Source organism: Oryctolagus cuniculus, chromosome 13 (genome assembly GCF_964237555.1).
Source record: "Oryctolagus cuniculus chromosome 13, mOryCun1.1, whole genome shotgun sequence".
In the NCBI taxonomy this organism is placed as follows: Eukaryota; Metazoa; Chordata; class Mammalia; order Lagomorpha; family Leporidae; genus Oryctolagus; species Oryctolagus cuniculus.
Genome location: NC_091444.1, coordinates 21,623,514 through 21,635,725, shown reverse-complemented (window position 1 = coordinate 21,635,725; position 12,212 = coordinate 21,623,514). Strand labels below are relative to the sequence as shown.

Sequence of the window (12,212 nt, the reverse complement as noted above, 5' to 3'; positions counted from 1 at the left end):
ACTACCTGGCCTGTACCAGCACTTATTCTGTCTGCTCTTCTAAGGGAATCTCCAAAATATTCCTCACAGGATGGCGGGCAATGTTAAAATCCCATTAGGACCAGTGTAATAGGACTATATTAGTTACCAACGGGATGTAAGAGCCAGATAGTGTTGTTCAGTGAGGGCCAGATAACGCTGTCCAAACACAGAATGCAAACAGCAAGTGCCCTGTGGAAACAGCCACATTGCAGTGACTTGTGAGAAATGCATATAAGGAACGTCACCTCCGAGACCAGGCTATTCAGTGTGTTCCAGCTGGTGGTCACTGCACAACGTCTCCTGAGGAGGCGCATCTCATTCGACCTCCATGGAGAAGCAGACTTGGCCCATGGAGAACAGGAGACTGGAGAGTTCCTGGCCATCAGGCAGCAGGCTGGGGAGCTCTCCTGCTGGCTTGTTTCACCTCAAGAACCTAGGCTATGGGACAAACCCTGGGTGCTCTTGCTCGACGGACAGAATCTTTATAGCACCTACTCTGATGATTCAGAAACTAAGAGCATTAATAATGGGCTAGTTTCCAGAAAGTAAAAGGGAAAATCAGTTGCTTTCTATTATAATGCAGGCAAATCCTTGTATAATCAAACTGACAAACATCCATGATCTTTTAAATTCTTTTTTAATGTACACTAACATTTTTAAAAAATTTTATTTAAGGTATACAAATTCCATGTATTTCCTATATACAGATTTAGGAACACAGTGATACTTCCCATCCTACCCTTCCTCCTGCCTACACGCCCACCCTTCTTCCTCCTCCCTCTCCTATTCTCATTTTTAATTTTCTACAAAGATCTATTTTCAGTTTATTTATACTCATAAGGTTAACCCTTCAGCTAAATAAAGCTGTATGAAGGAAAAAAAAAAACACCTGCTGTTCTTCAACAGTCAGGACAAGGGCTGTAAACAATCATCAAGTCTCAAAATGTCAATTTCATTCATATAGATACCTTTTAGGTACTCTATTAGTTACCACAGTTTGGGGAAAACATATGGTATTTGTCTTTCTGAGACTGGCTTATTTCACTAAGTATAACGGTTTCCAGTGGCATCTATTTTGTTTTATGTATATAATATATATATATATATATATATATATATATATATCACAAATATATGCAAGCCACCAGACTTGGATAATGTATTTGGAAATGGCACAAGACTTTCCATTTTGTGCTAGATCCAGCTGTTACTAAGAGCTCCCCTTGACATTTCTGAAATTGCTACGACCACCCCACCACGCACACAAGGCTTTGCTTCCTTCCTCAAGAAAACAGGGCTTGTTTCTTCCCCAACATGATTCAATTTCAGTAGTTCCTCACATCCCTTCTCCCCCTGTGGTCTTCCTGGGTCATCCTGACCACCATTTACAGAGGAACTGCAGCTTTTCCGTCTCTATAACTGGGATTGTAATATCTACCTCCTGAGGGATATGAGGACAGTGAGGATGTGAGAACTCCCAGCACACGGTAGCCACTGACCCTTCTGAGAATGAGCAAAGTTATGAGCCCTATCCCCACTAAATGTATACACAAAAATTTTAACCATAGTTTTTTTGGGATTTCATGAATACTATGAGCCTCTATTTGGAAAAAATAGAATTTGACTGAACAAATGTCTTTTGAGCAGCTACTTTATCCTGCTTTTTTTTCCAATCAATAATGTACTTTTTTGCTCAATTCTAGAATACCCTATAAATAGTTTCAGAATTGCTAACCCATACTGCTGTGATAAAAAAAGATATTCACTACCAGGGTGGGCATTTAGTCTAGCAGCTAGAGCTCAGGTTATGATGCCTGCATCTCATGTAGCAATATCAGAGTTCAGTTCCAAGATCCAGCTCCTGACCCCAGCTTCCTACTAGTGCAGACCCTGGGAGGCAGCATTAACAACCCAAGTAATTGGGTCCCTGCTACCCACACGGGAGGCCTGAATTAAATTCCCAGCTCCCAGCGTTGGCCATCAGGCCATTGCAGACATTCAGGGGAGTGAACCAGCAAACAGATGGAAGCCACTCTGTGTCTCTCAAGTAAATACAAATTTAAAATTACTATGACATAATCTATACAATATTTTTTTACAATATTTTTCACCTTTAGGTTTCTAGTATATAGTTAGAACATCTTTCCAAGGGTTTTTAGGTTGGTTGTTTTCTTTCTCATTCGCCTATGGCAGGGCTACAGAATACTGGTCAGTGGGCCATACAGGGTCTGAGAAATCTCTGGGTCTGGCCCTGCCAAGGCAATAGCAGGCAGGATTCAAAATTCAATAAATCTATAGCAGGCTAATTTTTAAGCTGATCATCTTGTATGGCCTGTGAATGATGTTATAAATGCCCAAATGGCCCCTGGCAGATAAAAGGTTCCCCACCCCTCCCCTACAGTGTGGCTGTGTTCTTTTGTGATATAGTTAGATTTATTTGTTACTTGTCCATTCCATTTTGGGTTTAACCCACATCTTGGATTTAGTTATTTTCCATTTCAATTTAGAAAACACTAATATAGTCCAAAAAGTCAAAACAACACAAAGACGTACGCTCAAAAAAAGTCATTCCTTCCCCAAGCCCCACTGTTCTCATCTCTGTCTCACCATCCCTGTATACAACTAATCTTGCATTGGTTTCTAGATTTGTTCTTCCTACATTTCTTTCTGAAGAAATGAGGGAAATAATGTCTATCTTTATATCCTCTTCTTTTGTAGCACACTACAGATATTCCTGGCATTTTGTTTTTTCACTTAACAATATACCCTGGGGCACTGTCTATTTCAGTCCATGGAGATCATCCTCACTCTTCCCTCACAGTGGCATAGTAGTCCACTGAATGGATATACCATAGTTTTTTCAACCACTCTTCTACGTATGGACATCTGGGTTGTTTTCAGTATTTTCCAGTTACAAATCATGCCACAAAAAATAAACTTGTACATATGTTGAAAGTACATCTTCATGGCAAATTCCTAGAAAGATTGCTGGTTCTGAAGATAAGTGTATATGCAGTTTTGTTAGATACTACCAAATTCCCTTCTAAAAGGGTGGCACTGGGGCTGGTGCTGTGGCATAGCAGGTAAAGCTGCCGCCTGCAATGCTGGCATCTCATATGGGCACTGGTTTGTGTCCCGGCTGCTCCACTTCTGATCCAGCTTCCTGCTGAAGGCCTGGGAAAAGCAGCAGAAGATAGCTCAAGTGCTCTGGGCCCCTGCTATCCATGTGGGAGACCTGGAGGAAGCGCCTGGCTCCTGGCTTTGCCTGGCTCAGCCCTGGCTGTTGTGGCCATCTGGGGAGTGAACTGGTGCATGGAACACTTCTTTCTTTCTGTCTCTACCTCTCTCTAACTTTGACTTTCAAATAAATAAATAAGTCTTAAAAAAAAAGGCATAGTACTAGTTTGCATTTTCAACAATACACAAGCATGCTTGTTTTTCAAGGGTCACACTGCAGAAATGTGCTAAATTTTAGTCTCCTTATGCACTGTGCCTGCACAGGGGCAGAGACAGGATATTAAAGCCCCAGTAGCCAGAACCCATCTACTTCTCAGCTAATACCAAGCTAACACCCTAGCCTAAGCAACATCATGTCTTCTTATAGCAACTATTCCTGCTTCCTCATAGTATCTATACAGCAGCCCAGGAGCCTTTAAAAAGGTGACTCCTTGTTCAAAATTCTCCAGTGGCTTCCCACCTCACTCAGAATAAAATCCAAACACCTGCCTTAGCTGATGGGACAGTAAGAATCCGGCCTCTGGCCTCTGGCTTCATCCCCTGTCACTCTCTACTCACTGCACGCCAGCCATGCAGGCCTCCGGTTCCTAGCTCTTGTCAAGGGTCTCTGCACTTGATGCCAAAGTATCTTTCCAAGACACTGTTCCATACACAGCCACGTGGCTCATTCCCCATGACCCTGCTCAAATGTCGCCTTGACAAACCCAGGACTTTCCCCTGAACCTGTCTAGAACAGTGTCCGCTCTCCATTCTCCACTTTCTCACCTTGCTTCTCTTTTCTTCAGGACACTCACCAACATCCAAAATACTTGTATTTTATATAAATTTGTTTATTTATTACTGGTCATCTGTTTATCTGTCCTTCAACGGAAGGCGAACTTCATGAAGGCAGGGACACCTTATTGGCTCCTAATAAGCAATCAATGTGTTGAATGAGTGAAATGCATGGATGAATGAAGAGTTCAGAGCTTCTTCCTATTGTTCTTCAGGCACAAATAATTCCTTCTCTGAACTCACTGTGAACTTATTTTTGCCAACTACTTGGCCATTAATCATTACTATCTATTCTGAATTACCACAGCTTATCTCTTTTCATTTAGCATACCACTTGCTTACTTTCTCTCAACTGCATCAGAAAATCACTCAAAGGCAGGAATAGTGTATCACTCCAGTTTTTGTTTTCCTACTTGGCAATGCAAGGTGCCCAGCACTGGTTAGGAGTTTGATAAATATTTGATGACTAATCAGTAGTGAAGTACAATGTTGTTAACTTTAAATTAATAGAGATAAGATTAACAAATTATAGCTGATTTGAATGGGGTAGGGTTATAAATATGCTGAAATAATTCCTGTTCCAAAAATGAACTTAAGAAATGTTCCAAGGCCAGTGCTGAGGCATAGTGGGTAAAGCCACCGCCTGCAGTGCCAGCATCTCATATGGGTGCCAGTTCGAATCCCAGCTACCCCACTCTGACCCAGCTTTCTGCTATAGCCTGGGAAAAGTAGTGGAAGATGGCCCAAGTGACTGGGCCTTTGCACCCACGTAGGAGAACAGGAGGAAGCTCCTGGCTCCTGGCTTCGGATTGGCCCAGCTCTGGCCATTGCAGCCATTTGAGGAGTGAATCAGTGGATGGAAGATCTGTCTCTCTCTGCCTCTGCCTCTTTGTAACTCTGCCTTTCAAATAAATAAATCAATTAAAAAAAAGAAAGGTTCCAGTTTATAGGGAGAGTGGCTGGCAAGTGGAGGGAGAGAGGATGGCTGCCTCTGAATTGAGACAAGTGATCACAATTGTACCTCCTTCGCCCCAAGAAGGTTATTCTGTCTCTTTTCCTGTCCAGACTGAACAGCATCAAAAAACAACTTCTGATGCCCAGTTGTTAGAAATCTTTATGGCACGAGTTCAGATATCTGTACTTTCTAGACACTCTAACATTTGGAAAATCAATTCTCTGGCAATGATTTCCATTCCTAAGTTCTGTCCAACCAGACCAGTGGCTGGTGAGGAACGGAGGTTTGTCCAAGCTGAAGATAACTGTGATTTGCCTTAGGCTGAGAAAGAGTCGGCCCCTGTGGACTCTCTAATGTTATATATAACTGAGCTCTTGGGGACCTTGAATTCAGTGAGGTCAAAGCAGAAAACAAAATAAAAAACACAACTGAGTGTTATTAGGCGCCGGTACAGCATTAGAAAAAGAGCTTTTCCCAAACCAATCCGGTACAGAAAGCCAAAGTGACAAAAAATGGTCAGGCTGTGGTAAGGGAGATACCTGCCCATGCAAAGACCATGAGTAATGGTGAAACCACCCCCCCCACCACCACCACGTAATACCAGCTGCACTGACATAGCAGCTAGAATTTAAAACCCACTCTCAGACTAGAAAATGGAATGTGGTAACTAGCTGGGGCATTCTGGGTCAAAACATATGATGTCTTTCTCTAGGTGTGGCCATTCTGGGGTGGCAAACATGCTGTGAACAAATAAGACTTTATTCCTTTTCTGAGAACGTGGAGATGGGAAGTCAATCTCTATTCTTACTCTACAAAGAATTCCTGGAAGTGCTTCCCAATCTTTGTACAAATATGGGCGAGGCGATAATCCTGCTTACCGTGCCTGCTGATAAACCGGATACAGCTTTCTACCACCAGAGGAATTGCCTGGCCCGAGTCCTGAAAAGCCAAAGAGAAACCTAATGTTAGAATCTTCAGATGGGGATGGTGTGGGGTTAGAGAAAATGGGCAACCTGTGCAGAACTTGTCTTGGCCACATCAGGGGAGGTTCACAAAGAAGCACCTCTCCTGTCCTGCAAGCTCCAGGGTGCAAAAACCCAAGCCCCTGCTTGGAATTCCACAGAGATGCCTTAAATACAGCATGTCCAAAATGCAGCCGATCATCTTTGATCACAAACCAGCTCCCTACCCAGCCATTCAATCAATCAATACATTCTATCAGGTTTGCCTCCTCCATAGCTCTCAAATCCATCTGTTTCCCTCTCACACTGCTACCACCAATTCAGCTCAGTTCATCAATATCCCAAGTCCCTCTCTTGCCATCCTCCAATCCATGTTTCTCTTCCTTTACAGAGTGGCAAGTCAGTGATCTTTACAAAGTATACAGCTCACCAGTGGAACTCTTTCAGAGACTTCTCCTTACTCCCTTTACACAGCCTTGCGTGTCCTGGACCCTTGCTTTGCATTCACTTCCACCTGTGCCCTCACCTTTGCTACAGCCACTGGAGACACTGCTGTCCCTCAGACCAGTCCTGCTTTGCCTTGTGGCTTTGTGTGAGCTGTCCTGCTGTTGACATGCTCTCCTCAGCCCTGTGACTTAATTCTGCACATGTACATATCTGCTTGCCTTTTTTTTTATATATAAAAGAAGGTGAAAGAGGAGGGGGAAAGGAATGTAAACATTAACCATTACCTATTTTTTTAATAGAGATTTATTTTATTTATTTGAATCTGTTTGTTTTTGTCACCAGTACAACTCAAGGTGCACAAGAGCAGATCCTACGTCAGTTCCTGGGTGTCCAGTGCTGGCCATGGTACTCTCCCATAGCGGGTATTCAATTAGTATCAGTCAAAGGTAGCAGAATGAGCCAAGCGAGTTCAGAAAGAGGGTTTGATAGCATAAAAGGTAAGGAAGAACAGAAAACCAACTCTTGGAAGCAGTGGCAATTACTTGGTACTAAGCAAAACAGGCTTCCCAGACATCAACATTGCTTTGTCCTTTTGCTGTACAATCCTGCTTGTGTCATTTAACTACTCTGGGCCTCGATTTGCCTTCTACCAGCTGGGAGGGCGTTGGTGGGGAGAAAAGTAATACTCCCTATTGGCATATGAACATGAGTGCCTGCTGTTTACACAGGAATTTATAGAGGTATTGGGACACATATTAGGTCATTCAGGTGGATTGGTCCTGGGAAAAATTCTCTGGGGATATATATTACATTCTTTTGAAAAATGAGTAAATGAAGGCTTATCAAGGTAAAACAACTATGCATGGTCACACAGCTGGTAAGCAGCATAGTCAGGACTCAAAGGCAGTCGTCCTCTGAGACAGAACACTGTATTACACCACACATACTGCACCCTAGGAGCTCAGCAAACACTGCCAGGCATGCATTCCAACTATTACTAAAGACTAGAAGGGTTTTACAGTGCAGCTAAATTAATAATAATTTAACTGCGGGGAAGAAAAAGATCAGCAAAGGGACCACAGAGGCCTGGTTACAAAGGGCTTCCGACGTTCAGCATAGAGACTAGACTCTCCAGTGAGATGGGTTCATGTGGCTTCCGCCCACTTCATAGGTTTGCCTGTGCTTCTGAATTTCCAACTGTAGCCATGGGGAATGCCAGCTGTTGGAGACCGCTAGGTTTCATGAAGAAGTTGGGCTGGAGTTTTATTAACTCCACAGGTCCAGAGGGAGGGAGGTTGGGAAGCTTGCAAGTTACTGGCTTCAACAAGTCACGTGAGTGCAATATTCTAAGCAGAGATGAGGACACGGAATATCCATGGTAGTTGGAGGTGAGCAAGAAGCAGGCATCAACGACATTAACCTGCATGCGCGTGGTTATCAGTAGCATGTCAGAAGTAGGCCAGAGAGGTCACCTATGGCAGACAAGGGTGGTCAGAGACCGCCTGTCCTCCTGCAGGAGAGTGCTTCCCTAGGCCCTACTGCTCCAGTAGAGCTAAGATAGAGTCTAGTGGGAATAACTAAGGGACAACGTCACAAAGGCTTTGGTGGCGTCTGCTATCCTCCCTTGTCCCTGTAATGTTTCTGAGCTAGGAGTGAATCCATTCCCTGTGGATGTGCCTGTGGCTCCGTAGTGACCCAAAGCCTGGCACTTCACCACTGACCTGCAGACAGCTGACCCCACGGTTGCTCCACATGCTTTTATTACTGACTATACCTATCTTTCCTCTCCCTCATCTCTCCCCCAGTGTTAGAACTGATGCCATGTTACTTGTCTTGTTCAAAATATTTTTGGTTATATGAATATAATCCCAAGGTTGGAAAGACAATCTGGTTAGTTTCCCATCTAACCAGATTAAGAAAACTTTAAACCAAAAGTGGAGGAGGGAGGGTGGCAGGCATAACTCGGAAAAGACAGTAAGGTGGTGGTCCAGGGATTTGCAGGAGAAAACAACTAGGAAGACAGCCAGATAATGCCTACATAGACATTGTTTGGCACATATTTTTTAAAAAAATCTTATTTACTTTTCTTTATTTCAAAGGCACAGAGCCAGAGACAAGGGAAAGAGAGAGAGAGATCTTCCATTTGCTGGTTCACTCCCAAAATGCCTGCAACAGTTGGGGCTGGGCCAGGCTGAAGTTGGTAGCCAGGAACTCAATCTAGTCTTCCACAGGGGTGGTGGGGACCCAAGTGCTTGAGCTATCACTTAAAGTCTCCAGGGTGTATGTTAGCAGGGAGCTGGAGTCCGAAATGGGGGTGGGACTTAAACCCAGGCACTTTGATTTGGGAAGCAGACACCCCAAGTGGCACCTGAACTGCTATGCTGAACACCTATCCCTGGAATAACTTCTTATGAGCAAGGGGGTTAAGGTTTTTGTCTGCTACTGGCCTCTTCCACATTTGTTAAATGTCTGTTTTCTCACCAAGGGAGAAAATACAAGATTTGACAGCTGATTAGATGTGGGTGATGAGAAGGAAAAATGGTGTTAAAGATAATATACGGGGCCTCAGAGACTGCGAAGAACGGGGAGTCCCTTTGAACAAAAATAAACAAAACAGAGGCAGAGCCAAGGAAATGACATACGGGAAGGTGAAGACATGCTGAGGGAGGGCACAGGTCCAGTCAATCTCTTAGGGCTCAGAGACAGAATCAAAAACCAAAGAAAGCCAGAGAAGGAGGAAAAGACTCATCCGAGGCAACAGGAGTGACATGGGAGAGAAACCAAGAGAGGGCCAAGCCTTGGGGAAATGCCAGATTTAGAATCAGGGCAGAGGGGAGGCCAACAAAGATGGTATGGAAGTACTAGACAGGTGAGAGCAGGGGCAGGGCTTGAAGGGAGCTGGAAGGCCTGGGGGCAGCAGTGGAGGCACCTCCTTTTGCAGAAAGATCTATGACAGTTGGCACAAAAATGACTGGAACCCATCAGGGACCCTCAAAAACAAAAGCTACCAGATTCTTCCTCTTGTTTGGCTGATTTGCCAGAAACAAGCAAGAAAGCTAGCAAGCAAACATCTACTTCCTGGCTACTTATACAAGATTATTCATCTTCCAAATTACTTACTATTTTACTCTCCTGGTTATCTTAGAAAAATTTCTTGCTGATCCATCATTAGATTTCGATTACTGGAAGTAAACTGAGGCAGCAGATTGAAAACATGGTCTTTATTTGATTGGGCTTTTTGGTGTATCCTATAACTCTTAGGCAAACAGAGCACTAGGCATATACTTTGCCTGCAACCGTTTAAGTGCAGCAGGATGCAAACCAGAAGGGTACCATTCCCCTAGCATGAGAGTGAAACCAGAAGCACACACACCTGCCCAACTGTGGGCTCTGGCACTCACACACATGCTCCATCTACAAGCTAGAGGTTCCATTTTAGTCCAGGAGCCGAAAGGAACAAACTTCAAGCTCAATTTTATTTTCAGTGCCTAAAGGAAAAATGGCTTGTTCTGTCTTCAAGACAGAACCTGTAGGTGCAGGCAATTTGGTGTGGCAGTTAAAGGGCCCATATGCCCATATTGGATTGCCTCGGTTTGAGTCCCAATTCCACTCCTGATTTTGCGAACACACACCCTGGGAGACAGCAGGTGGTGGCTCAGTTACGGGGGTCCCTGCTGTCCACTGGAGAGTCCTGACTGGAGTTCCTGGCTCCTGGCTTCAGCCTGGCCCAGCACAGGCTGTTGCAGCAATTTGGGGAGTGGACCAGCAGATAGAACCAATGGATGGGAACTCTGTCTCTCTGCTTTTCAAATAAATAAAATCAATTAATTAAAAAATAAGCCATTCACTTGTTCATTTTAAGTGCAATATATTATCATTGGAAGGCACTCTGTTCCCTCCAGTTTTAAATGAAATTATGAGGGGGGGAGCACTGTGGAGCAGTGGGTTAGCCCACTGCTTGGGAGGTCCCTCATCCCAGAAAGTCTTGGTTCAAGTCCTTGCTACTGCACTTTTGATCCAACTTTAGGCTAATGCATTGTGGGAGGAAGTGGAAGATGGCTCAAGTTGCTTGGGCCCCCGCCACTCATGTGGATGGAGTTTCAGACTGGAATTTTGACATGGCCCTCCCTGTCCTAGCTGTTGTGGGCAATTTGGGAAGTGACCTATCAGATGGGAGATCTCTGCCTCTATGCCTTTCACACTGGTGAACATAAACAAATACACATTAAAAAATGTTCATAGGAAAAATGGGAGAAAGGAGGCAGAACAAAGAAACAAAGAGGACGGAGAGTTGCAATGAAATTTTATAATTTAAAAGGCCGTGTAAGTGCATCTGACAGTGTCATCATTAAAATGGGAGACAAAATAGACAAAGGGGAAAGAGTGGCAGCAAAGCAAAGTGAAGCCCAAGTCACCTGGGTGCCCCAGCGGGACTGTCCACCCGGCCCTAGCCGTCAGATCAGCTAAAGAGACTACAGAGGCTGCCAACACCACAGGAACCATGTGCCCTCCACGTTCGATGATCTCCCTGTGGCTAGCGCCACTGTGAATCACCCAAAATGATTTTTAAGCCTGGATCAGCTCTCCCTGAGGAGACATAGAAATATATCTGAGCTCTCTCTCCCCCTTCCCTGCTAACTGCCTACTGCATGGCTGATACGAGCTTAAGGGACACACAATCGTTTCAGTATTTGCCATAAAGTATAATTAGGAAGTCAAATTTGTAACTGCACAAAATACTTCAATTAATATTATTTTAAACAAACACAAGTGCTATTTACATTATCTACTGATGAGGACTACCCACACCACTGCTTTCTAAGACCCCTCCTTATATGGGCAATGCGGGCTAGCCACCCAATGGCAGATCCCAGTACAGCAATGAAAATCACGTGCAAAACGTTGTGTTGAGCAAGCAGCTTTTAGCTACCTTATCTAGACCAGGCTTATCCTTTGCACTGTTAGCATGGCTTAAAAATCTATCTAGGATGACCACGTTACCCAAAACAAACAAAACCTGTAAGTTTCGAATATGCCTGTCCCTTCTAGTGGATTAGCTGTACTCACTTTTCACGCCAGACCAGTCTAGCCTCTTACCTGCTTCCTCACGGTTGAGCTACGCCTGTGGTCGATCCCACCAAGTCAGGACCCATACAGCAACAGAGACGAAAAAGAGAAAATTGGGACACAATAAGACAAATGACCATTTTAAAACCCAGAAGTAAAGTTTTTAATAATTAATCTCTGTGGTGGTTGATAAAGAAAGTCACATTATTCAGCTCTGTCCCAGAAATGGCTAAGAGACTTGGTAAGCTACTTCTCAGATAAAGCTCAGTTAAGTTCTCCCTTCACAACTGAGCAGAGAGAGCCTGCTTATTTAAGATCTACCACCATTCAAAAATCTGAATAGGAGAACTGGTTCAGCCTGCAGTAAAATACATCTGGGTTACACAACAAAAACATGGATTTGTAAGGAGACACTGGTAAACACCAAGGGATACAAACGTTTTCTTTCTCTTGGAAATCCTTAGGAAAAAGAAAGGGAGCAATTTTTCCAGATTTAGAGGGTAGAACATCCAGACTGGAAGGAACCTGGGGATTCTTTGGATCAGTGTCTTCAAGCTGAGCGTAGCCTCAGAAGACTTTTCACAAAGGGAATCAGACCCAGAGGCACAAGGCCCCAAACAAGGAGGAGAGCACTGTGCTGCTTCGAGTGAAGGTAGGGACCAGAGCCTGGCTACTGGGCCTTGCCCCGCCGCTGCCACCAGGCCACTCCCACGGAAACTCTTGGGAACCCTGGAGTACCTCTGATTCAG

At 44.2% G+C, this 12,212-nt stretch overlaps 1 protein-coding gene across 11 annotated transcripts in view; it reads right to left on the bottom strand.

Moving 5' to 3' along the window:
• SRGAP2 (SLIT-ROBO Rho GTPase activating protein 2) overlaps nt 1-12,212 on the bottom strand; it is a 286,141-nt gene that overhangs the window by 32,977 nt on the left and 240,952 nt on the right. For all 11 annotated transcript variants that reach the window (XM_017347830.3, XM_051821257.2, XM_051821256.2 and 8 more), the window contains 2 exons: nt 11,494-11,518; nt 5,866-5,926 (listed from right to left, as the gene is read on the bottom strand). In XM_017347830.3, the coding sequence (XP_017203319.2) occupies nt 5,866-5,926; nt 11,494-11,518 (86 nt within the window). The remainder of the gene's footprint in view (nt 1-5,865; nt 5,927-11,493; nt 11,519-12,212) is intronic.